Source organism: Papio anubis, chromosome 8 (genome assembly GCF_008728515.1).
Source record: "Papio anubis isolate 15944 chromosome 8, Panubis1.0, whole genome shotgun sequence".
NCBI lineage: Eukaryota > Metazoa > Chordata > Mammalia > Primates > Cercopithecidae > Papio > Papio anubis.
Window position 1 is genome coordinate 77,343,123 of NC_044983.1, and position 27,824 is coordinate 77,370,946.

The following is a 27,824-nucleotide window of genomic DNA, read 5'->3' on the forward strand; positions in this document are numbered from 1 at the left end:
CGGGGCCGAGTTGGCAGCCAGGAAATGCCCTGGAGTGTGTGTCACCTGTCCAGGACGACTTGTTGATTCCCAGGAGCGCCGCCTTTCCGGTCTGGGTCCCCGAGAGGACTGCTTTGCTCACCTGTCCCCTCGGCACGGCCCGGGGGAGCTCCCGACAAGTCCCCGGGATCGCTCTCCCTCCTAACTCCACAGCAATGAGCAAGTTGGGCAAGTTCTTTAAAGGGGGCGGCTCTTCTAAGAGCCGAGCCGCTCCCAGTCCCCAGGAGGCCCTGGTCCGACTTCGGGAGACTGAGGAGATGCTGGGCAAGAAACAAGAGTACCTGGAAAATCGAATCCAAAGAGAAATCGCCCTGGCCAAGAAGCACGGCACGCAGAATAAGCGAGGTAGGCTGGGATCTGGCCCACAGGCAGGAGCCCATCTGCCTTTAGCCCTTCCCTTGGGGACAATCGGCCCACACCACTGAGGTCCCCAGATGGCCGGGTTTGCTCTTGCAGTCTTTTCTAGGAACTGGTACTGACTCTTAGGGCCCTGACTAGGGTGAGCTGAGCTAGACGCTGGCACTTATGGCAAAATGTAAGCGGCCGCTAAAAATCTCAGTAATCAAGATGAACAATACTTTAATGCAATACCTAAAGGACTCAGAACCAATGCCAAGAAAGAAATGATGAAGAAAATATCAAAATTTTAAATAAAGATAGGATTGGTATTGTTTTTTTTATTTGCCTCTAGGTCTTATATTGTTATGTACAGCACTTCTTTGTTTAAGACTATTTTTTATAATGTGATGATTTGTTCATCGTGGATTTTTTAATATTAATTTTGAATTTTAAAAATATTGCATTAAAATATTATCTGTCTTGATTACTGAGTGTTTTTGCACCCCTGTAAATTTTGCTCCTGGTTCAGCTTTTTCTAGGCCAGCCTTGCTGACTCCAACACTAACTATCAAGTTTTCTGCTGTATGTTTGTATATTAAATTACACATTTTAACTTGCACGTAAATCTTCAGCAAAGCATATTCTAGCGCATTGTGGTTTACCTTGCTCTTCAGCTGTGGAAAGCTTTAGTTGGATGTTCGGCAGTTGAAGTCTTAAAAAAAAAAGAGGAATTAAATATTAAATTTCCTATCACTGACTTTTGGCACACACAAGAGACTTTGAGTTAATAATAATTCTTAATGTTCCTGTTGCACCTTGAACACCTGTTCTTTGCCAGAGTTAATTGATTGCTTCAGTATACAGCTCCTTCTATAGGAATACCACTAAACAACACCTGTGGCACAGATAAAAACTCAGTGAGAAGTTGAAGTGATTTGCACTTGTAATACAGGTTAATGGCAGACCCAGAAAAGGAAGTGGCAATATAGGACTCTGTTTACCACCAAACCCAAATATTTGCATCCTCAAGTTGGGCTTCTTTAGTCATAATGAAACCTTGGGAAGATTTTGGCTCAAGGATTTGGCTACAGGATGCTGCCACTGTTTAATGCAGGAAAGGAAGGATGTCTCAAGGAGCTGACCTTGAGAACTCTGCCTCTTCCCGTAAAAGTGTGACAGCTGTATTTATGCCTACTTACTACCAACAATAAAAAGGCTGTTTTATTGCGTATAACTTTTGCCCATATTATAGCCTGTTTTAGAGGTAAGTACTGATTTCTACTTTTACTTTGTGTCTGAAAATATTCTGGGAAGTTATTCAATGGCAATTTCTAAAGAAAGACCATGTCATTATGGCTTGCTAAAAATGTTGTTGGTCATTTTGTAACTTGGCCCTTCCTCTTCAGTTTGATACACACTCTGACATTTGTTTAGCGTCTGTCAAGGGTTTTCTTCCCTTTGCCATCTATTTGGATCTGTGTATAGCTTTGTCTACCATGGTTGCTCAGCAAATATTGGTAGTGGTTGTTGTTTTGAGACAGAGTTTAACTCTTGTTGCCCAGGCTGGAGTGCAATGGCGCGATCTCGGCTCACTGCAACCTCTGCCTCCCAGATTCAAGCGATTCTCCTGCCTCAGCCTTCCGAGTAGCTGGGATTACAGGCATGTGCCACCACACCCAGCTAATTTTATATTTTTAGTAGAGACGGGTTTTCTCCGTGTTGGTGAGATGGGTCTCGAACTCCCGACCTCAGGTGATCCACCTAGCTTGGCCTCTCAAAGGGCTAGGATTACAAGCATGAGCCACAGTGCCTGGCCAACATTGGTTTTAAAAATCTGAAAAATTGACCATTTCCTTTTAGGAAGTGGTAAAAATGTAAATTTGCTTTCAAAGACAGAGTGCAAAATAATATGGGTTTTATTGATTTTTTTTCAGAAGTACCCTTCAATAGGCAATGCACAAAAAATGATCTCAATTTGACTTTATGAATAAAGACAAAAAGTTTAAAGACAGTGCTAACCAAGACTATCAATCTAACTTCCTTAAATCAAGAAAGTTATAGATGCAAGTATGAAGAGCAAATAACTTGGGTTTTTTTTTCTTTTTTTTTTTGAGACACGATCTTACTCTGTCGCCCAGGCTGTAGTACAGTGGCACGATCTCAGGTCACTGCAGCTTCCACCTCCTGGGTTCAAGTGATTCTCCTGCCTCAGCTTCCCAAGGAGCTGGGATTACAGGCATGCACCACCACGCCCAGCTAAATTTTGTATTATTAATAGAGATGGGGTTTCACCATGTTGGCCAAGCTGGTCTCAGACTCTGGACCTCAAGTGATTCTCCTGCCTCTGTCTCCCAAAGTGCTGGGATTACAGGTGTGAGCCACTGCGCCCAGCCCTAATTTTTAATAGAAAAGTCATTAACTTTGTCCTCAGAAGCTTCACTGGTGTTAGTGTCTGGAAACTCCCAGAGCTTCTAGAGTGACTCTAGGAGTAAGAAGAGGCTGATTAGCATGAGGTCATCTGTAATCTAAGCTATGGAAAGAATTCAATCTTAGGCCCATGCATTGGTAACACGCTCAGTATCAGTACCTTCCAAATAAACCGGATAACTTCATATACTTCATAACTTTGCATACACAGTTACTGTCTTCTATTAGGCACCAAGTGATATAAAATAGTAAAATAAAACCTGATATACTTAGTACTAAATGGTCCCTGTGTGACACAATGCCGTTGTTAGAATGGCTGTAATTTAAATGATAATCAGGGTGACATAATTTATGTGTAATTGAAGTTTATTATTAGAGATAGCTGGTCAGCTAATATATTCTCTGAATGGCCAGCTAGCATTATACCAGAAAAGGCCACACTCCTAGCCACTTCAGATTCTTCAAAGATCAATTTCTCTACAACAACAGAAGCTTTGACAGCATTCTAAATGTCAAAATGAGTTTGACTGGTAAAATGAAAAACTTTTAATTAGCATAATAAATGTTAGAAATGGGGCAGGACATGGTGGCTCATTCCTGTAATCTCAGCACTCTGAGGGGCTGAGGTGGGCACATTACTTGAGGTCAGGAGTTTGAGACCAGGCTGGCCAACATGGTGAAACCCCATCTCTACTAAAAGTACAAAATTAGCCGGATGTGGTCGCGCATGTCTGTAATCCCAGCTACTTGAGAGGCTGAGGCAAAAGAATTGCTTGAACCTGGGAGGTGGAGGTTGCAGTGAGCAGAGATGGCACCATTGCACTCCAGCCTGGGTGACAGAGTCAGACTATGTCTCAGTAAATAAATAAATAAATAATAAGTAAATAGATAAATGTTAGAAATGGGATCTCACTGGTGAATTTTTTTTGAGACAGAGTCTCGCTTTGTCACTTAGGGTGGGTTGCAGCGGTGTGATCAGGGCTCACTGCAGCCTTGACCTCTGGGACCCAATTGATCCTTCCACTTCAGCTTTCTGAGTAGCTAGCACCACAGGCATGCACTACCACACCCAGCTATTTAATTTTTTTTTTTTTTTTGTATGGGTGAGGTCTCCCTATGTTGCCCAGGCTGGTCTCATACTCCTGGGCTCAAACGATTCTCCTGCCTCAGCCTCCCAAATTGCTGACAAGAGCCACTGGGCCTGGCCTCACTGGTGAAATTCTAGGTATTTTAAATATGTGGATTGCTAAAACAGTTTAGAGACACTTCCAATACCCTCGCCACCCCACCCCCAGGTATGAACCAGACGTGAATCTACTAGGTGTATAATTAACTTAACACTAGAATGGTGTCTGAAACTAGATCTCAAATCAATGCAGTGTTCAGTCTTTAGTTTAGGTGGGTTTCTGATGGAGTGCACCTCTAACAGAGCACAGCACCTACCAGAGAAAGTTGCTGTCTTCCTCAGTGAGCCTTTCATGCAGGGTGAATGGGAGCATCTAAAAGTACCTAGAGTTGGGACTTCATTGAGCTCATGGGACAGGTTGGCAAATTATTGTTATATGCTTGCCAGTGTATGTTGTTTAATAATGTATATGCAGAATTTAGTCTGAAATTTGCTTTCATTATAACTCATAGCAAGGTAGTACAGGGGTAGCTAATTCTCCTCCCTTCAAATTTGTTTGGCAGTTATCATCATCATCCACCAAAAAGAACCTGAGTAAACATGAACAAATTGATTTTGCAACACTTACTATCCAAGGCTCTATCGATCCAAAAGAGTAACAGTTGGAGCTTGAGTTATAATTTGGTTAAAAACTCTAGGAGGCCAGAGATTCTTGAATGCAGTTTATTTAGATTACTATGCTATAATTCTTGCTTTATAGGTAGCAATCTACTGTGTGGAAAAGCAAACTTTTAATATATTATTTAATTTTTGTTCTACTTCTTCTCAGCACTGTATCTTAAAGTCACCTGGATGCATGGGGCCCACCCCGATTTATTCTGATATAATTGACTGGAGTGGGGATCAGGCATCTATTTTTTTTTAAAGGGCCCCCACCTGATTCTGACCTGTGGGCCAGGGTTAAGGATGGGGAGCCTAAATCCATAGGAATGTTAATGAGGTGGAAAAACAAGATCTGTTGCTATACCAGTGCTTCTGACCTCAGGGTCTAAAGGGTATCAATATCTCAGCACACTGTAGAACTCTCCTGCCACACTGATCTGGCAATACACACCTTACAGGTCACTATTCCAACTTTATTTATTTATTTATTTTTTGCTTAAATATAATATCCCTATCTATTTTTTTGCACATTTAATAGAAAGTATCTTGGTGTTGTAGTTAAGAGCCTGGGCTTCAAAGCAGACAGCCAAATAAAGTCCTACGTTTGATTTCCATCCCCGCCGGCCACTTAGTAGCTCAATGACCCTAGATCAATAATTTCGCTTGTCTAATCCTGTTTCCTTATCTGCATAATGGCAACGATGACATAAATCCTTGGAGTTATGGGGATGAATGACATTATTGGGTAAAGCATTTAGTGCAGTGCTTTATAAACATTAGCTCTTAGTATAAACTAATTACATTTTAAAAAGCTGTACTTGGCCCAGTTTTTGGTCAAATTTTGTCTTCTGGAATACCATCAAATAAATCTACTTCATCTGTCCTATGAAGGCCTTTTACATATTTGATGACAGCAATCAATTCTTCAAGTCTCCTGTTCCTTGCCTACCTTTTCCACCCTCCTCAATGACCCCTTACCGTGCTGAGGTTTTCTCACTAGGGGCAGGTCAAGGATGAGGCAGGTGAGATGCCTAGGACACAATTGTGTGACCCTGAGAGTGAGTGCCTCCTTGCAGTTTGCACCCTACATGCCTCTTTTTCCCTCTCATCCTAGTCCTAGCTCTGTTGCTTGCCTTATCCCAGGCTTAGCAGCAACTCCAAATATGTAAATATGTGAAAATGAGTGGATCTAGTCTGGGGTTATTTGTGGGCTGATTAGGATTAAGGGTTGAGATGGAGAGAAAGCAAATATGGCCAAAACCCCTACTTAGTGTCATTACACATGATTCCAGTGAAAATTGGGTTCGGAGGCTGTTCTATCTCTTCATCAGGTGTCCATTTGGTGAAGTGAGTCTCCAGTACAGAGTCCTCTATTGAATAAGCGCTCTCACTTTGAAGCCTGGGCTGTATTGGTAAGGATGAATTTGCTTTCAGAGTCATGATGTGGACTTGATCTTCCTTGGAGAGAAGGAGTGTGCATAATCCTACTTTTAGCTCGTGGGAAGAACCTCCTCAGTCTCTTAATTTTGCTTTTTATTATAGTTGTCATAGAACTCAACTTTGTAGTCCTCAGACACTGCAGATCAGAAGGACATCTGTGTAAAGAGAGTCAGCTAGTTAGTTGAATGTCAAACTAGTGATAACAAAACCATGGCTCAGGTTAAACAACACAGCCATAGACTGCAAGAGATTGTTGGAAGTTCCCTTGGGAGATTTAACTTACCTAGTAACCTCCATTCTTAAGACAGTCTCTTAAAATGTGGTACTCAGATCACCTGCATCAGAATTCCTTCTATATTTCACTCATAAGTATTCACTAAAGATTCTAATTTAGTAGGTTAACTATAGGGTCCAGAAATCTGGACTTTGAACAATTAACTCAATGACTGCTCCCCAATTTGAGAATCTATGAAGTATTATTCAATGAGCTGTTAAACTGGAAGGGATTACTCTCTATTTATTCTGTTTTCTTCCTCACCCATTTGTATTGTTTCTCCCTTCCTCCATCATCACTCAGATAATTGGATGAAATATCTTTCCACCTTTCCCTCTGCTTATTCTTTTTTTTTTCTTTTTGAGACGGAGTCTTGTTCTATCACCAGGCTGGAGTACAGTGGCATGATCTCGGCTCACTGCAACCTCTGCCTCTTGGGTTCAAGTGATTCTCCTGTCTCAGCCTCCTGAGTAGCTGGGACTACAGGTGCGTGCCACCATGCCCAGCTATTTTTTTTTTTTTTGTATTTTTAGTAGAGACGGCTTTTACCCTGTCTCAGACTTATCCAGTATTCAAATTAGAACCAGGCATTAAAATACCTTGTTTTGTGTGCCTTTGATTGTCTGATTATTTTGTATCATACTCAGTATTCTAGGGCCTGGGGAAAAAAGCAAAACAAAACAAAAACCAACGAATGAAAAAAACTCTTATCCCTGGGGCATTAACAACCAATACCTAGGCCAGATCTTACTCCCAATCAACTACCCCTCTCCTGGAAAAGATAGATCAGTGGAAACATGATCCTCCCCTCAACCTTCATCCCTAATTTCCCTCCCTTACCAGAGGCTCCACTTGGGCTTTCACCCCACAGTGGGGAGACCTGAGACATGGGCACCTAGCCCCGGGGACCCTCTTCACTTAAACTGTTGTTTTAAACTTTGAGCTTCCCCACTACCTCCCTCTCTTCTCTGAGCTGTTGCAAGGATCCAATATAGACCAACACTGCACTTGCACACTTAGGTACTGGCCAGCACAGAGTGGCCTGGGCTTGTTATTTCTTTTGTTCTGTTAATACAGTCTCAATTTGAATATGATTTTTCAGATACCCATTTCACTCGCTTTTTTCCCAGTGGATGTGGAAAGAGTTAAAACTCTCAGCCAAGTTACTCTTCCATGGAAATCAATATGTTCAACTGCATTTAGTATTTGACATTTATTTCTATTAAATATCCTCTTATTTTTAGTTGTTTTAGAATTAAGATTTTAATTCCAATGTTATTGTCTTATATGCAAGCTATTTCTTTGAGTTAAGTTAGCCACAAATTTGATCTGCAGCCTCTATTGTTGTTGTGGAAGTCGTTGTTAAAACATTGAATAAAACAGAACCAAGGACAGAACCTTGGCATGCCACCAGAGGCTGCATTTCAGGATGGCCTTTGCATGATAGCAACCATGTTTCATCAGCTGAGGCGGCAGTCCCCAACCCTTTTGGCACCAGGGACCAGTTTCATGGAAGACAATTCATCCATGGCTGTTTGGGGGTAGAGGGGATGGTTTTGAAATTAAACTGTTCCACCTCAGATCGTCAGGTATTGGATTATCATAAGAAGTGCACAACCTAGATGCTCGCATGCGCAGTTCACAATAGGGTTCTGCTCCTTTGAGAATGTAATGCCGCTGCTCTTGTAACAGAATGTGGAGCTCAGGCCATAAGGCTCGCTGGCCTGCCGCTCATTTCCCGCTTTGCAGCCCAGTTCCCAACAGGACACGAACCAGGGTTTGGGAACCCCCAGAGCTAAGGCGTAATCCCAGTTCAACAGATCAACACTCAATGAATTCAGGTGTTCATCTAGCGATAAATACACCTGACCCACATTTCTAGTCCTTATCATCTTATTTCTCCAGCTTTTTCTCTTTTATTCAGCAATGCCCTCAATATTCCTTGTGAATAATATTCCTAAAACTGAACTGTATTTACGCACCTGGGGTTCACAAATGTTGGCTTCTGAACTGAGAGTATCTTACCTTCATCAGATTCTCTGGAGAGCTTTTAAAAAATGCCACACCAGGAGATTCTGCCTGGAGGGATCTGGAATAAGGTTCAGGATCTTGGTATTCAAAGACTGGGTGATTTTGAAGTGTGTAATGTTTGGAGGCTAGTGGATGGTCTACGGTTTTTCCTTGAGTCAGTATCCAGCAACCAAAAGAAAAGAAGCCTATGAAATTATTTGGGTATTTTTCATAGCTGTGAACTCATATTGGCTTAGAGTAATCATCATCTTCTAACTCCTCAGAAACTGCAGTATTTTTGTTCTAGAATTTTGCTTTTAGTGTGTGTGACACAGTTTGCTGATGGATTGTAGCAACTTCTAGAAGAGCAATTGCTACTGTTTCTTATGTTATATAACATTACATCTAGTTTTTTTCATGAATTTGGAGCAGTATTGTAAATATTTAAACATTTATTATTATTACTCATTTAAATTCCACAAGGATGAAAAGCACTACATTTGGGGAAATATTTACATCAAGCAAATAATAAAATTCCCTTCATTTATACTATTTTGCAGTTTATTGAGTCAGCCAAAATAAAGTAGAATAAGTTAGAAAAGGTATTGCTAACACCATGATTATGCCAAAGTAATGGGATTTACACAGTTTCAAGGAATTATGGCAAGAGAGTACTATGAGCTTACCTAGACATGTGCTTAGTACAACTAGTTTATTTCTCGGTATTTAGGACTACTTATTTCAGGTGATTTTTTTAAGATAACAGAAAAGTACCAGGTACTCTAACCAGTGATAAGTAAGACAAGGGATCTAATACTCAGTTAAATAAAAATTATAAGGTTTGGCTTTGGGGGTCAGCTTTGGAATGGGTAAGAATTATCTATTTTGGCATTCATTTTTTGTACTATGCCTAAGTACATGTGAATCTATTTGTACTTTTAAGGAATAAAATTATCACAAAACTTAAAATATACAGATGATGTTAATTTATTTTTAAATATCACATTCTCAATCTGTTTTAGTAAACTTAACTAGTTTCGTTTTTGTTTTGTTTTGTTTTTTTGAGACGGAGTCTCGCTCTGTCACCCAGGCTGGAGTGCAGTGGCGTGATCTCAGCTCACTGCAAGCTCTGCCTCCTGGGTTCATGCCATTCTCCTGCCTCAGCCTCCTGAGTAGCTGGGACTATAGGCGCCCACCGCCACACCTGGCTAATTTTTTGTATTTTTAGTACAGATGGGGTTTCACCGTGTTAGACAGGATGGTCTCGATCTCCTGACCTCATGATCTGCCCGCCTCAGCCTCCCAAAGTGCTGGGATTACAGGCGTGAGCCACTGCGCCCGGCCATTTGATAGAAGTTTTAACAAATACACAGTTAGTTTAAAAGTTTGCAGAAGAAGAAAAAATAAAATTTAAAAACTCAAACAAACAAAAGTCTGGATTAAATATGAAACACACAGTATGCCACTCTTTGAATAATTGACTTTTCCTGTACTAGACATTTTGATTCTTTACTTCAAGCAGCTGGTACTGATAGGGAATTGCTTGTTGGAAATATTTAGGACCCTATCCAAAGCTTCTAAGATCATGGTTTAAAGCAGTAAGAGCTATTATACCTAGACCAATGGCTCTTCTAACCACTGCTAAGCCCTTTTTTCAGGTATTTCTAATTTGTAGGAATTTCCAGGTAGCTAGAAGGCCCCACTACTATTGCTCTGCACAGCCTCCATCATCTCTTCCCCAATGTATGAATCTAGTGACTTAAAATACCAACACTGTAATCACTACTTGCAAAATAAGACAAGCCCCCAAAAAGCAAGCAAATGAGAATGGTAATTTTAAAATTACAGGCAAGGAAAAGTAGGTCATTTTCTGTTAACAGTTGGGAAGCCTTGCATTAAAAGTTAAACTCTTGATTTAAAAATTAAAATTCAATTTCAACTATCTCGCTTAAATGAAATAAAGTTTACATGTGTATGTTTAGCCTAGATGGAAATTTGGAGGAGTAAAATTACGCAACTAAATATTTAACAAACACTTTGGACATTTTATTCTTTATTTAAATATGAAGTCTTAGTGAATCTTTTTGGCTCTATCACATGGTGTTATATGCTATATAGTCATACTGGGCGCGTCTCATTTGCTGTAGTGGTAACGTTGTTCAACAGGCCTTGCTTGCTTAGCAGTGCTATTTACATTATCATTTCTTTCCCTATATTTAATATGTATAAAGTGAAAGCAAATATAACCTTGGAGTTGGAACAAAGATATTACTGTAACTCAAAACTTCTACTGTGTTAACTATAGAAAAAAATTATGATCGTGGTCAATTAATTTGCAAGTATTTCAAAGACCCCATATATAAGAGCCTATGCTTTATTATTTTGTGAGCAGTTTGAAAATGTTTATTTATGAAAACTATATTGATTTGTTGGTGTTACTTGTATTTGAAAACATTAAAGAATAGTATAGTTCATCACCAATTTCAAGGTGAATCTATTCTTAAAGAATTTCCAATACTAACAGTCAACTTGAGGAACTATATATTTTTAAAGATTTTTTGACCTTAGGGTCTCAAAGGAATAGTCATAGAAACCAGACAGTGAGACCTGAAAGGGGCTAAAGGAATACAGTTTTCTGGTTCTTGAACTTCAGGTGGTAGAGCACCTGCAAGCCACAGGCACAGTACTATGAAATATTGCTGCATCATATGACTAAGGAATACATTTTTACAAGTAGATAATAGAACCATATTAAATATATATATTATATATAATAAATGACATCTGTAGGTACACACATCGACTTTGTAAAATTAAGCATAATCAGCTATTTCTGTTTTTTTTCTGTTAAAATTTGCTGGTTTCATATTTATACTTAAAAAATATTCTAGATGATAACAGGCCCACAAAGTTTACCAATTTGTGGGGTTATTAATAACATTAGCAGCAAATAAAAAACTCATTTATTCAATTAGTTATATATTCTGACTGGTATCAAACAATTAATTGGGTTTTCACAAAGAATATCAAATAGATTTTAATTAATGTATTGGTATGTTCGTCGAACATGTTAATTTCTCTTGCCCAGCAATTGACTTCTGAAGCAATTAATTATAAGAGATGAGAATTTCAGTGAGTATTTAAAATAAGTCTATTATGCAAGTATATCTTCCTTTTTTGACAACTCAAGGCACTTTTAGATCATGAACTTCCCTTCTCAGATTTACCTTTTTTCATATTCTCTTGCATGATATCCTGGTAGCAAGAAATGCCTCATCTTCAAAAACAACCTCAAGCTCTTTAGAATGAGGAGCATCATTTCTGCTGGAAAATAACCTTAGTTTCCTTTGCCCATTTGCTATCTCTCTGGAGAAGAGAGAGGGCACTGATCATCCAGCCTATTTTTCTCCTCTTTTATACTTTATAGTATTAATCAATCACCTTTTTTAAACACGAAATTCAGTCCAAAGTTACTAGCTTGCTTATAGCAGTATTGAACTTCCAAATGCCCTTATAATATCTCTTATTTACTTTCTGAAATCTCATTCCTTTTTACTGCTTTCTCAGGCATCTGCTTTAGCATTATATAATCCTATATATCACTGTTGTGTGTTGGTCTTCTTCTAGATTGCTATTTACCCTCCATGTGACATTTAATATTGATGAGACCTCCAGAAATATGGAGGTTACATACAAGATTCAGCTGCTGTGGCAAGCTGGAGTGCAAATCTTTAAAACGAAGACGTGCTCTATATTTAAGGTTTATAGTTCCTAATTTCTAATATATCTCAGTCAGAAACTTTTCATTGGTATGAGATTTGTAGTAGGAGAAAGGGTTGGGGAATGGAAGGAACCTGTCGTGTAATACCTTTTTATCATTCATGTTCTTTATTTACCAGTGTGTTGAGTATACATGTAGACAGTCACCGGGAACTTTATCTACATAGAAGACATGTAACCATATTTCTTTCCATATATGAAAAGAAACGGTAATGTAAATAGAACTGCTCACCGAGTAAGGCCTGTTGAACAAGGTTACTGCTACAGCGATTTCTGCGAAGCCTTCCCTAACCCTCCCAAGAGAGCCTGTAAATTATTCTGCGTACCCATTGCACCTTGTACATCTATCTTCTTATTCTCCTCTACATCTTCTCTACTACTTGAGGTGAAGAATGTAACTTACACATGTCAGTATCCCTAGGAACAGTGCCTATAGCATAATAGGTGCTGGATAAATGCTTGCTGAATGATGAATAGGTGATTGCCCATTTCATATTTTGTCTCTCTCTCAGACTGTAGCCTTATTTCTTTGTCCCTCCAGTGCCTAACACAGTACCAGGCATGTCATAGATCTTTAATACATGCTTGTTAAGTGACTGAAATAAATGAATACAGAGTATTTTTTAAAAGTAAAGAAGTTCAGTGAAATTCATAATAGGACGCCTCTGGCCACATGGGTGTTAAAATTTTCGAATATTCCCCCAGTTCTTTTCAATTTAACCTGTAACATTGAGCAGATATATTTTGTTTTTATTTCATTTGGGAAATGTCTATGATGATGCTTATTCAGATTGAGCTTTTTGAAAACCAAAACAATTGCCATAAATAGAAGGTATTGTTTAATTAATGAGGTGATTTGTATATGGGTAAGAACAGGGCTTACACTAAAGTTCCTCAAATAAAACATGATCACGAGCCTTCCCAGTTAAAAGCAAAAAATGACATAAGCAATTATGTGTGACATGTCTCTTAAACATTCTCATATCTGGGCTTACTCTTCAGAGCCTCATCTTTTAGCCCTTCTCTAGAGATCATTCCTGGGACAGAGAAGAGCTACTATAATGCAGTTTCATATTTCAAAAACAGGTTTGTCTGTGTTCACTAGATATAATGATTCCTAAAAGGTTCTTCCTGTGTGCTGACTAATGGATTAACAATACAGACGTTTATATACCCCAAATGAATGAAGAACAAGTTGACTTTTAAAACCAAAACGCCCTATACATTACATGAGCAATGAAACTGAAACTCTTTTCTGCTAGTTGAAATTATTTGGCATAAGTGACTGAAAGCCTTCCTCCCTTGGCAGCATATTGGAGTTGCATAGGAATAGTTAAATTTTGGTTCAAATGGGTAATTTTTGCATTTTAGTTCCAATCCCCAATGGGCTGCTGTAAGGACTCTTCACGTATCCTGTTAGCAATAGTACATAAAGGACATTGTTTTGCAACTCCACTGCTGAAGGAACATCACTATTATGCAAGGAGACAAAAACCCTGGCTGTTTCTCTACCACAGAGCAATACAGTAGATTCCTTTGTCTTAGAAAGAATGTTGTCCAGGTCTCACCAGCTGCCTAAAAGCAGGAGTTTGGAAGATTGAACTACACCTTCTATACAGGTTAAATTTCACAGCTCTGAAAATGTCCTTTTAGGCCAAATCAGGAATAATGCTTGATTTGCAGCACTTGTTGCATGCCTTTGAAAATATACAGTTGCTTCTTTCCCAAATTGTTTATTAGGGAACAAGGTTAAGTCCTGTCCGGCTCATGACATATCAGTGGCATCATCATTTCATATAAGAAACAGCTCACTGAGAGACTCACACTTCTTGGCTATTTGAAACAAAAGCCTCCTGTCTTAATGTTTGGGAGAAGCTTAACGTGCCAGGCAGAAATCACAGTAAATGTCAAGTATCCTAGGCTTTGATCCAGCCATGCAGAAGTTACCGGTTTCATTCACACAGGTTTTTAGAAAAATTTAAAATAGCATGTAAAAATTGGGGAATTTTGCATGAAAATCCAGATTTCTTGCTTCTTTTAAACATGTGGTAGGCTGGGACTTCAGGTCTACAAGGCAGCCTGGCACTGAATCCCAGCAGTGCTGCTTCCATTAGATCAGGTTTATGATCCCAGGTCACTGGGGTCTCCAGTTCTTCCTCTTGACTCCCTTATACTGAGGCCAGTGTCTGTTGCTCTGTATTGCCACCATTACACTAGTTTTTATTTTTATAGAAGAGAAACATTTCTTTTTCTTTCTTTCTCACAGGCGAAAAAACAAAGAAGGCCTTTTCCCTGACCTTCTAGATGCTTCACTTAATTTCATTACCTGCCTGGCTCCCTCTGAGTTTGGGACTCTGGTTGGGCCAATATGTAGTGTGTGGTATGGGAATTACAGTGTAAATTGAGATCCCAAGTGTTGGTGAAGTTTAAAATTTTTCCAAAATATTTTGAAAGGCAGAAACCATATTAAACATAGGTGTTTAAAATTATGCCCAAACCAGAACTTATTATTACTAATGACTAACAATTTCATTAGTCATTAGTGAGGTTCAGTGTCATACCATGAGAGTCCCACCATGTGGTTCTGACAACCTACAAAGGAAATGATGATGATAAAGATCCCTAATATTTAGTAATCACTCACTATGTGCCACTGCACTAAACAATTTATGAATGCTATTTCATTTAGTTCTCAACAACCAAATGAGTTATATCTCCATTTTTCAGTAAGCAACTTATGTAAAACCGCATAGTCTTGCCTGTGAATGAGGGAGCCTAGATTTGAAGGTAAACAACTCTAGCGCATGATGTTCTATTGTTGTCTTCTAGGTACAATTGTTCTTGTCAATCAGGTGGGGGAACGTCACTTAAGATGAGTTCAGGTCATGCATCACGATTATTACACACAGGTATTAAGTGGTTTAGGTAGAATTAAAACACAGGTCTAGAGCTTCAGAGCTCCACCCTTTATACCAAATTGCTTTTCTAGATTTTCAGAAGATTATCTAAAATTAATTTTTACTAAGAAATATGACATTTTTTAAATGGAGAACTTAAAAAATTGCTCAAAAAAAAAATTTGATGCCTTAGGGTCGATGGGTACCAGTTCGGTTCCAAATATGTATAGATACTGAACCAGCCTGACAAGATAGGGAGGACATGCACTCTGAACATTCCACTTCCGGGTATGTTGGGTGGAGATGTATATTTGCAGTTTAGCTTCTTAGGCTACTCTGCTGAATAATAATGTTGGCTGTACCTATTGAAATGTAGAAATGTTTTGTAATATTATGTTTCTATTGTGATGAGGTATGGTAAAACAAATGGGTAATTTGTTATGTGGTAGTCTCAGAAATAAGATATGCAAGCTCAGGGCTGGGCACGGTGGATCACGCCTGTAATGCCAGCACTTTGGGAGGCCGAGGCAGGTGAATCACGAGGTCAGGAGATCGAGACCATCCTGTCTAACACAGTGACACCCCGTCTCTACTAAAAATACAAAAAAGTAGCCGGGCATAGTGGTGCATGCCTGTAGTCCTAGCTACTTGGGAGACTGAGGCAGGAGAATTGCTTGAACCAGGGAGTCAGAGGTTGCAGTGAGCCAAGAGTGCACCACTGCACTCTAGCCTGGTGACAGAGCGAGACTGTCTAAAAAAAAAAAAGCAACCTTAGTAATTATGAATGTTGTATAAATTGCTACTATTTATTTACTTGCTACATCCCTGCCATTCACAGGGACTGTATAAGATGTTTTCCATAAATTATCACTAGTTCTTATAATCACCCAGCCTGATATAATCCCAATTTTCAGAACAGCAAACTAAAGCTCAAGGAAGGGATGTGACTTGCCCAAGAACACACATCTGTGAAGTCATGGAAGAAGGATTCGCACTCTGGTGTCAAAAGGCCACACTCTTTCCATTATACCATGCTGTCCTTGTCCTATGTGCAAAATTATCAAATTTATTCACTTACTATCTATTCATTTTATTTCTGTAAAATGGCCAATATCTACTCTTGGGATTCTTGTGAGAATTAAATGTGATAAATCACATAATGCACATAAAGCATGATTTAGAGTATCTGGTGGAGGGAATTTCTAAGTGGCAAAGTGTTCAAGGGGAAGCAGAGCATAAAAGTTTGGAAAATTTGCAGCCTGATGATGTAATAGAAAAGAAAATCTCATTTTCTGAGGAGAAATTCAAGCTTGCTGCAGAGATGTGCATAAGTAAGGAGGAGTCTCATGTTAATCACCAAGACAATGGTGAAAATGTCTCCAGGGCATGTCAGACACCTTTGTGGCAGCCACTCCCATCATAGGCCTGGAGGCCTAGGAGGGAAAAATGGTTTCCTGAGCCTGACCCAGGGCCCCCTGCTGTGTGCAGCCTAGGAACTTGGTGCCCTGCATCCCAGCTGCTCCAGTTAAAAGGGGCCAAGGAGGCTGGAAGGGAATCAAAGGGCCCAAGGTACAGATTGGGCCATGGCTTCAGAGGGTGCAAGCCCCAAGCCTTGGCAGCTTCCACATGGTGTTGAGCCTGCAGGTGTGCAGAAGTAAAGAATTGAGGTTTGGGAACCTCTGCCTAGGTTTCAGAGGATGTATGGAAACACCTGATGTCCAGGGAGAAGTTTGCTGCAGGGGCAGAGCCCTCATGGAGAACCTCTGCTATGGCAGTGCAGAAGGGAAATGTGGGGCTGGAGCTCCCACACAGAGTCCCCCCTAGGGCACTGTCTAGTGGAGCTTTGAGAACAGGGCCATCATTCTCCACACCCCAGAATGATAGATCCATCAACAGCTTGCACTGTGTGCCTGGAAAAGACGCAGACACTCAATGCCAGGTGTGAAGGCAGCCAGAAATGGGGCTATACCCTGTAAAGCTCCAGGGGCGGAGCTTCCCAAGGCTGTGGTAGACCACCTTTTGCATCAGCATAACTTGATGTGAGACATGGAGTCAAAAAAGGTCGTTTTGGAACTTTAAGGTTTAATGACTGCACTATTGTATTTTGGACTTGCATGGGGCCTGTAGCCCCTTTGTTTTGGCTAATTTCTCCCATTTGGAACAGGTGTATTTACCCAATACTTCTACACCCATTGAACTTGCTTTTGATTTTAGAGGCTCATAGGCAGAAGGGACTTGCCTTGTCTCAGATGAGACTTTGGACTTGGACTTTTAAGTTAATGCTGGAATGAATTAAGACTTTGGGGTCTGTTGGAAGGGCATGATTGTGTTTTGAAATGTGAGGACATGAAATTTGGGAGGGGTCGGGGTGGAATGATATGGTTTGGCTGTGTCCCCACCCAAATCTCATCTTGAATTCTAGTCCCCACAATCCCCATGTGTCATGAGGGACCAGGTTGAGATAACTGAATCATGGGGATGGTTTCCCCCATCCTATTCTCATGATAGTGAGTTAGTTCTCACAAGATCTGATGGTTTTATAAAGTGCTTCCCCCTTTGCTAGGCTCTCATTCTTCTCCTTTGGGCTGCCATGTGAAGAAGGATGTGTTTGTTTCCCCTTCCACCATGATTGTAAGTTTCCTGAGGCCTCCCCAGCCCTGCAGAACTGCTAGTCAATTAAACCTCTTTCCTGTATAAATTACCCAATCTCAAGTATGTCCTTATAGCAGCAGGGGAATTGATTAATACATTCTCCTTGTAGTGATTTTTCACCTCCCTGTTTAGCTGTATTCCTAAGTATTTTATTCTTTTCATTGGTAAGCCTCTGTTGAGTGTGATGTTGTAAAAAGGACTTTAAGCCATTTGACTTACAAAATTATTTCAGTTCTTTCCTAAAAGACAGATTAAACAAATTTTCCTCTATAAAAAAGTTTGTATATAACAAGGAAAAAATGAAAAAAAAAGAAAAAATGTAAGTGCTGTTCATCAAGAACTTAAATTGTGGTGTTATACCTGGAGAGGGAGTTGGAGCAGAGCTTGAGGATCCCCAAACCTCCACAGTGGGCAGGAAGGGGTGAGGAAGGACTGTCACCACTTATAAGAAAAATAAAGATGTCCCATACCTAGAGGCAAGCCTTTCTTTGGTAACCGTAGTAATCCTCTGCTTGTGTACCTGCCCCACCTTTTTCTTACACAGAGCTATGGGCAACCTTCCCTTTAGGAGAGAGGCCTTGTGGGGAAACACTCTCACATAACGACAAGATGCACAGCCACTTAAATGAACTCTTCCAGTCTGTCATAATATTTATAAATATGAACCTATAATAGATCAGAAGAATTTTGAGGAAAGGTAATTGCATGAAAGAGAAGAATCAAGATAAGCAATACAAACAATGGAACCCAGGAGAACAGAGGTAATGTCAGAAATAAAATATGTTACAAATAAAACTAGTGTTAGTATCTTCAGGGAGATTAAAGAGGCAATTACATCTATAAAACAAGAATAGGCTGCCATTAAAAAATGAGCAACTAAAGAACAAGTTTTTAGAAGTTAGAAACATAATTTTTTTATAAAAAAGGTAAAAAAGTAGAATGAATATTGCTGAAGACTAAATTAGTGATCTGAAAATAAAGTCAAGGAATTCTCCCAGAACATAGATCAAAAAGACAAGGAGGGCTGGGTGTGGTGGCTCACACCTGCAATCTCAACACTTTGGGAGGCCAAGGGGAGTAGGACTGCTTGAGGCCAGGAATTTGAGACCAACTTGGGCAGTATAGCAAGACCCTGTCTCTACAAAAATATTAAAAAAATAGCTGGGTATGGTGACATGTGCCTGTAGTTGCAGTTACTCTGGAAGGATTGCTTGAGCCAGGAATTCAAGGCTGCAGTGAGCTGTGATTGTACCACTGCATCCAGCCCGAGTGACAGAGTGACTCCATGTGTCAAAACAAAAAATATATAGGATAGAGCCAAAGAACACAATGTTCGTCTTATATTATGGCATTTCAAAAGAGAGAAAACAATGTTTTCAGGGTGTGTGTGTAATTGTATATATAATTAAATAAAAATAATAGAAATTTCAGAAGAGAGTAGACAGAAATACAGGGGAGAAAGGAGTGATAAAAAAATAATAGGATACAATTTTTTCAAGCTGAAGGAAGATTTGAGTCTTCAGATTGAAAATACTCACTGAATGCTCAGTTGGAAAAAGCAAAAAACAAAAGACACATACCTAGATGCATACTGGTTAAATTTTGTAACTCCAAAGTGTAAAAGAAAGTCTTTAACATTTTTGGAGAGGAAATAAGAAAAGAGATTATCTGCAAAGGGATGAGAATAATTTTATTATCAAGCTTTTAAAAAGTTAGCTATTCAAAGATAATCTTTTGAAATATTTTGAACCTAGCATTCTGTAAAAATCCAAACTGTCACTCAAGTTTGAGGCAAAATAAAGACATATTCAGACTTACAGGCATTCAAATAATTTATATCTATGTACCTTTTCTGGAAAGTGTAATACTGTAAGTTTTACTCCAGTAAAATAAAGAAGCAATCCAAGAAAGAGGACAATATAGAATACAAGAAGCAATAGTAAGAAATTTATAAATGATTGTTAAAATTGTGTCTATGAAGCTTAGGACAATTGTTAAGAAAGATTTCCTTAACATTGGAAAGTATAATAAAAAAAAAACTATGTGAATCATCAGGGACTAATAAAATGGCAGATTCAGTCAAACCTTTCAGAGTTTGGAGTGGGAAGGGAATCTTATTTGGGAACAATAAATTAGAGATACTGAGTAATTTTCAACATAGAAGAAAACTTGTTTAATTATATGTGTCTTAAGGGTATCCATTAAGAGAATAAATTCAGTATATACAATTGTCCAACAATTAAAGGGAAAAAATGAACAAAGAAAATTTAATGAATCTATATAAAGACAAGAAAGCAGAAAGAAAACAAAAAGCATAACAAACAGAAAACACAAAAAAGATGACAATAAAGAGATGGTATTAGATAGCATACCAGTTACTAACTACAATAAATAAGACCGAGTGAAAATCTTACATTAAGTAACAGAGACTATCTAAATGGGTCAAAAACAATCATAAAAAGTAAACACTCATGTAGAGTAATATAGGTGTCTTTATATAAAATTGAATAAAAACAATTTTGAAATAGTGGTCTATGTAAAGATTTTTACAGACAAATTGTAATAAAAAACTGGCATATTAACTTAATAAAACAAAATGGAATTCAAGGCAAAAAAGAATGAATGGGATAGCGAGTAATACTTGATTACAATAAAAATCCACCAAGAAAGTATAATGGCTATGAGCCTTTGTGCACTGTAGAAAAAGCACTGGAATGAATCAATCAAATCTGTTGCAATTACAAGTATAAGTGGGCCAAAACAGAAGAGAGAGTTCTCTCCAAAATCTCTGTTGTGATAACTTACCTGCTTTACACTGAAACCATAAAACCATTTGCGTTCTTTTGCCAATTCCATTTAGTTATCACTTATTTCCGTATTAACATTCTGCTGCTGCTCTTTTCGCGCTCTCTCCTGAAATGCATTATGAAAACATATATTTTAGGGCCTTTTTTGGTTGCCTTCCAAGGTGCCACAGTCAAGAGGGCTCTACTTGTTTCGTGGTTTCAGAGTGAGGCAAGTTAGGTTATCTTACTAAAACGTTAATGGGAAGATTATTTGGTTATCATTTCTCTGAAGGCCCTGTTCTTTTCTCTCACCATTGTGCCATCTGATCCTTGAATACAACTCTAGCAGTGCTGAATTCATGGATGCTCACAGTTAGATGTAACCTCAATAGCCATCTCAAAATAATTTCAGACCAAGACATACAGCTCAGCATTCTAAGTTCTTGTTCCAGCTGCCACTGTCTTCCTTTAAGCAAGTCACTTCACTTCTCTGGTCTCAATGAACTTGCCTTTAAGAAAATGGAGCTAGAATCAACTGTCATTGAGGTCTTTACATTCTCTAAAGGTTTGCTTTTCTATTGAGTGATTTTTACTCATATTTTTATCCTTTTTCTAAAATCTGACATTGACAAAACATTTCTATGGCATATGTTTTGGAATAGGAAAACTGACTTTCCATCTGCTTACACTTGCCAGATCTTTGGAAGAAAAGACTATTAAAATATTGGAGACGGTACTAGTTGGTGTAGGTAATTGAGAGGACAATGTGAGTCATTCATTTCTCAGGTTTATTTTGGTATATTCATTGGCCTTAGGTACAAGCAGGTCTAAGTCCATAGTGGTGCTGAGCAAACATCTCTTGAGTTAGTGTCTCTTTCTCTTTCCTAATAAATGTAGCTTCTCTCTTATTTAGCTGCATTACAGGCACTAAAGAGGAAGAAGAGGTTCGAGAAACAGCTCACTCAGATTGATGGCACACTGTCTACCATTGAGTTCCAGAGAGAAGCCCTGGAGAACTCACACACCAACACTGAGGTGTTGAGGAACATGGGCTTTGCAGCAAAAGCGATGAAATCAGTTCATGAAAACATGTGAGTGACTCTGGTCTTCCCCTGAATCATAAATTCCCTCAGTGTTGGGAAGAACTTTTGGAACCATATGATGATTTTGGCAGGAATGGGTTTACTCATTTGAGGCTCTTTGACATGTTGAATAAAATACGTCTCAGAGAAAGATTAAAGGTTATAGCAACAACAACAAGAAAGACCATGAAGAAAGAAAGGGCATTCATTTTTGCCTGTAATGTTTCCCAGTTACTTTATGATTGCTGGAAACTGTACCTGTAAATATTTTAATTCTACAGTTTAAAAAAGACTTCAATTTCAACCTGTGTGAGGGTGTTAGATCTATGGGATAGTGGCTGTCAAACTTTGGAGGGAATCAGAATCACGTGGAGAATAAATAAAGAGAACACAGATGCCCAGGCTCCTTGAACTTGCAAAGTGTTTGGGTCCATGTGATTCTGATGCTAACTAGTGTCTGAGAACCACTGACACAGAAGAACAGTCATGAGCATGGATTTCGGGGTCAAATTTTATGGGCTATAATCCCAGGTCAACTGCTGACTATCCCTTGGGCAAATTACTATACCTTATTCAGTTTCCTTATATGTAAATTAGAGATGATAATAGTACTTACTTACCTCGTGGTTATTGTGGGATTCGATGAGATACTAGATATAATGCACTTAGTATAGTTCCTGGCACAAAGTGAGCACTCAATAATTAATATTCACAATTTGCTTTACATTCACACTGGGCAATATGTCTGGGACCTCATCCTTTCCTGATACTGGACATGATAGTGGAACCTGGGCCAAGGATGCACAAGAGCAATGAGTGCCTAAGAGATGTAGACACATTTCCGTAGAGTGGGAAAAGGTGAAAAAGGTGGCAGTCGGGGGCAGTGAAGACAACCTTGCCAACATTTTCTATTCTGAATAATTCATTAACAATCAGCTTTCATTTTGACAGCTTCAGGGAGATATTAGATTCATTATCACAGTCAAAATTCTCTATTGCTTTTGGATACTAAAATGTATTACAAAATCAGCCTTTCTCTCCAGGCAGCTTGGCAGCATCATACCATTGTATTACATTTGAGAAAAATTTGTTCCCAGGCCCAAAGTTTAGCGATACATTTTTTCATACTCCTTTTAGAAATAAATATATTTGTTTTATATTTATTATAAATAGGATAATAAGGTTTAGAGATAAGGGATGGTCATAAGGAGGTAAAAGTATTCTTTTGGATTATTGCATGAAAATATGTCAAAATAGCTCCTATAGAGTCAGAGAAACTCACAAAAAAATTACTTCCACTAGGAATCAAACTTTTGATATTTAGACTACTTAATAATGAGGGACATTGTCAATTCTCTTATATCCAATCTGTTTGGCCTAGTTTCAGAGTTGGAGGAATTATTCAGAGACAAGCTACTATAGAAACATTCCAGAACCTGGCATGTAGACACCGAGATGCTTAAGCGGGTGTTTAGCAGCCAGTGAAGCTCAGGTGTTAGAAAATGTCTTCAAAGCAGCTATCCATCCTGAGCCAGTGGCCACCTAGATTTATTTGCTGCAGTTGCTGATTCTTCTGAGGGCTGTATAAGTTTAATCCTGCTCTCTTTAGTAACCTCTCAGGGCATCACCGCTATGGGAAAACCCTCAGGGAGCCAGGATCTCAGAACTGCTAAGTGTTACAGAAAATAGATCTCTAGACCCAGCGTTTAGCTTCAACAAAGGGCTGCTGTCAGATGGGGGCTCCTGAGAGCTGCCAAAAGCTCATTTGGTTCCAGTGGTCCTGGTGGTCTGTGGCAGTGTTTCCTGCAGAGTTGATACACAGCAGCATGTATTTAAATTTGTCATATGCCCTACCAGACAAAATTTCAAAATGGGTCTATAAATACTGATAGTTATAAAATACTTTTATTTTTAGTGAGTTCCAAATGTAATAGGTATTTACTTAATGTTTGTAATATATGGATTATTAAGTTTTAAAAATATAAGTTACCTTTAAAGTTTATAAATATCATCAGGAATATATATCCTACTCAAATAACTAAGAACTTATATTAAATGAACTTTTTAATATAGGATTGTATCTAAACTCATAATTATAAGTTAAAGTTCTAAAATGTTCAACAAAATATGATTTCCCAGGGATCTGAACAAAATAGATGATTTGATGCAAGAGATCACAGAGCAACAGGATATCGCCCAAGAAATCTCAGAAGCATTTTCTCAACGGGTTGGATTTGGTGATGACTTTGATGAGGTACGTAAGCCAATATGAAGAATGCAGGATTGTGGCTGCTATAAAGAGTAGGTTCCCGTCGTATACAGTAGGCAGCTTCCTTTACTACTGAAAGAACAAGTGATATTTCTCAGAAAGATACTTCTCTTAAGAGAAAAATAAAGTGTTAGTAGCTCTGATTTAAAGGAAAGATTAATATAGTTTGGCAAACAGCCACCTAGTTAAGTTTTCAGCTATTAAGGAAAGAACAGCATGTGATTATGTAAAGTTAGTGACTTTTAATGGTTGAAGCCTAAACAGCCCCATTACAAGGAACTGAGTGCTCGCACATCTGGGTAAAACAAAGTAGACTTTGTCATTCTGCATGAAACAGATGTATCATGCTCTGTAGCTGTTAAATTAGAGGTTAGGCTGCCTCTGTTTATTACTCAGACTATGAAATCAAATAAATGTGGAGTGGCATTATTAACACACACATTCCATTTAGATTAATCAGTCAATAATACAGACAGACTATAATTATAATGATGATGTCTGCACTGTGAATTTCAATTGTTCTGCTCAAAGCACACACAAGTGGGACTACTACAGATTTAGGAATATTTCCAAAGCTTGGATTAGCATGGCAAAGAATCCAACTTCCTGCATCTATGTGGTATTAAAAATAGTACATTTAGCAAGTAAGACCTGGTTCCATGGAATCCCCAAAAATGAGAATGGGGTATCAACACCTTTTAAAAATGGTGTAGACAAGGGGTCAGCAAAAATTTGGCTTGCAGGCCAGATTCTTCCCATGACCTGTTTTTGTACATCCCATAAGCTCAGGATGGGTTTCACGATTTTAAAGTGTTGTAGAAAACGATGACAACAAAGGAGACCATGGGGTAGAAGAAAACATGCAGCCTGCAAATCCTGCAATATTATTATTTGGGCCTTTACAGAAAAAGTTTTTCAACTCCTGATGTAGACTAATAAGCATCTAATGAGTACATTATGATATGGTGGAAAGGACTCTGGGCTTGTGTGGACATCTGGGCTCTATCATTTGTTGAAAACTTTGTGTAAGTCCCTTTTACTTTTCTAACTCTTAGTTTTCTTATCTATGATAATGAAGATTATTGGATCACTGGATTATCTCCAAAACATCTTAAGTTCTAAAATTCTTTTCTCAATGGTCTTAGTGTTTGGTACCTAAAAGATGAAAATGGTGGAGGAGACAATTGCTCTGTTGTTAACATATTGCTAAAGAAAATATTAATATGTTTCTGCTGCTGTTGATAATGATGACGTATTACTGGCAATTCTGGGCATACATTCGGCATAGGATAGCTTGTTTTGCCGTTACTATGTTTATGGTATTTGTCCCTAATTGTTTTGTGAGCAGAAATAGGACACCAGGGTATTCATTCTGATGCCATTTTATTCATATAGCCTGTGGAGATCCATCAAGTACACCACTATATTGACTGTGCTATTTCATACGGCCCAATGCTATACACCTTCATATTTTCTTTTCTTTTTATGAGGCGAATTTAATAGAGGTCAGACAATCTTTAGTTTGCTGCAGTTCTGATACCCACTGACTTAATCAAATGTTGTGTTTGGCTTAAATATCTTCTCTCTTTCCCCACATTCCCCATTCCCCTTTACTCTTTCCCCACAATACTCTCACATTAATATTGGATAATTATTTGTTTATGTGCTTTCCTCCCACATTTGAGTGTAAGCTCCTTGAATATAGGGAGTGTTGATTCAACTTTGCATCCCAGCACTGGGTTCAAAACCTGTCCAGGAGTCAGTGCTCAATAAATTTGTTGAATAATGAATGAATGATTCTCTCATTTGTTATTCTTCCATGAAAGAAAAATCTACTTGGTTGAATATAAGGTGTCCCAAGTCATTTCTAATAGTGACGACCTCATAATTCTGTCAATGACAAGTTTAGTTGTGACTCCCAAACGCTCTCTGAGAGGGGTTAGACTCCACTTGAGGACTTGTGGAGCCAGTGAGATCTGAACTATCTGAGTCATCTCAGAATTGGCATAAGGTGACTTACATCTTTAAGGTCTCAAACTAGCCTTGTCTCTCAAAAGTTCTTGGAATAGAGAATAGTTTAAGATTAAATCAGACTCTCTCAGACTATTGCTAAAAGAAAGAAATATGGTATACCTATCTTGAATTGAACTTTTCTTAACCCAAATGCACAACATAATTTATATTGGCTTTGGTGATTTGATAAAAGAACCATAGTATCTTTGATTCTTTTTACTCTGTGCGTTATGGTTTTGCTATACCTGTTGTTTTATTTTCTATAGCATTCGCCCGAAGAAAAGCATTTATTTCCACCAATTAACATTTTGTGGATTCTAAACAGTAGAAAAGAACACATTGGAAAGATGACAGGCAAGGTGTAAATTTCCCAGAAACTGTGGGGAGGTTATATATTCAGCTAGCACAAATTACTTGAATGGCTGTTTACTGAAGTATTAGAAGATTAACTACAACAAATTTGCACAACCCAGAATATTCATTTTTTAATCATTGCTCAGTGTTGCAAAAAAGACTTAGTTTTAAAATAAATATTCCATTTCACTGGGTTCTCACATATCAATTGGGTAGCAGATGTTCTTGTTATTGTGTTTGAGGAAACCCACGTCTTGAAACGTTAACTTCGTAATTCTTCCTTTCTCCTGTGTTCAGGATGAGTTGATGGCAGAACTTGAAGAATTGGAACAGGAGGAATTAAATAAGAAGATGACAAATATCCGCCTTCCAAATGTGCCTTCCTCTTCTCTCCCAGCACAGCCAGATAGAAAACCAGGCATGTCCTCCACTGCACGTCGATCCCGAGCAGGTCTGTTACCCAACTCAACTACATGTGGTCAGATAGTTGCCTAAAATGATAGCCAGGCCCATTCTTTTTAGCACATGTTTTTGATTTCATATTGAACACATTTTTATATGTAATTCATACTGTTTTCTATGCTGAAAGTGTGAATCTCACCAATTACTAATTTTTATCTATTTTATGTTCCAGCATCTTCCCGGAGGGCAGAAGAAGAGGATGATGATATCAAACAATTGGCAGCTTGGGCTACCTAAACTAAAATGCATTTTTTGATACGTAAATTAATGAGCTGTAGATAAAAATACAAAAAATGTTTTTGCCAAGTTCAGAAGTTAACAAAGACTGTGTTTTATAATTATACTGAATGAATAATTGTGTTTTAAGCCTCCTAAGTAAAAGTAAAAAATGCGTCATTTGTATACATATACTCAGTGATGGAGGCCGGGCACGGTGTCTCACGCCTGTAATCCCAGCACTTTGGGAGGCTGAGGCAGGTGGATTACTTGAGTCCAGGAGTTCGAGTCCAGCCTGACCAACATGAAGAAACCCCGTCTCTACTAAAAATACAACAATTAGCGGGACATGGTGGTGGGCACCTGTAATCTTAGCTACTTGGGAGGCTGAGGCAGGAGAATCGCTTGAGCCCAGGAGATGGAGGTTGCAGTGAGCTGAGATCATGCCACTGCACTCCAGACTGGGCAACAGAGGGAGATTCTGTCTAAAAAAAAAAAAAAAAAAAAGATGCATTTAGTATAGCTGGGAAAAATAACGTTATTTCCTATGCAAATGATGTGTATCCATGTACCCATGGTAAATGTAAATATACTGTGTCTCTTTTGGGAGCAACTTCTAGTAGAGGAGTCTTTCATGAGTCTCTATATAAGTAGTTTCACTTGAGTTTTGCAGTTTGAAATCTTAAAGGAGCTTTAATTGACATTTATTATACCAATTAAGCTTGGAATGGGGCAATGGATGCATTTCCCAAAATGTCTGAAAGCACTAACAGCTTACATTGCTGAGTGAGAATCTCCTGGGTGTAATTTAGCCACTTAGGGATCTACGTGAACACTCCCAGGCCGTTATGATGCTGTTATGGCTTCAGTGTATAAATGCATGAGTGTTGTTTCTGTTCTGTTTGATGCTCTCTTGTATATTTATTTACACTTTACAGAATATTCCTTGTAAATACATAAAAATATTGGCAATTAAAAGTGTATATTGAACAAAA

At 38.6% G+C, this 27,824-nt stretch overlaps 1 protein-coding gene across 1 annotated transcript; it reads left to right on the plus strand.

The window, feature by feature from the left end:
- Positions 1-6: 6 nt before the first annotated feature.
- CHMP4C (charged multivesicular body protein 4C) lies at positions 7-27,824 on the plus strand. The gene is made up of 5 exons (XM_003902915.4): positions 7-384; positions 21,347-21,524; positions 23,655-23,769; positions 26,449-26,602; positions 26,786-27,824. Exons 1-5 carry the CDS (start codon positions 195-197, stop codon positions 26,848-26,850), a joined length of 702 nt encoding a protein of 233 aa, XP_003902964.2. The 5' UTR covers positions 7-194; the 3' UTR covers positions 26,851-27,824.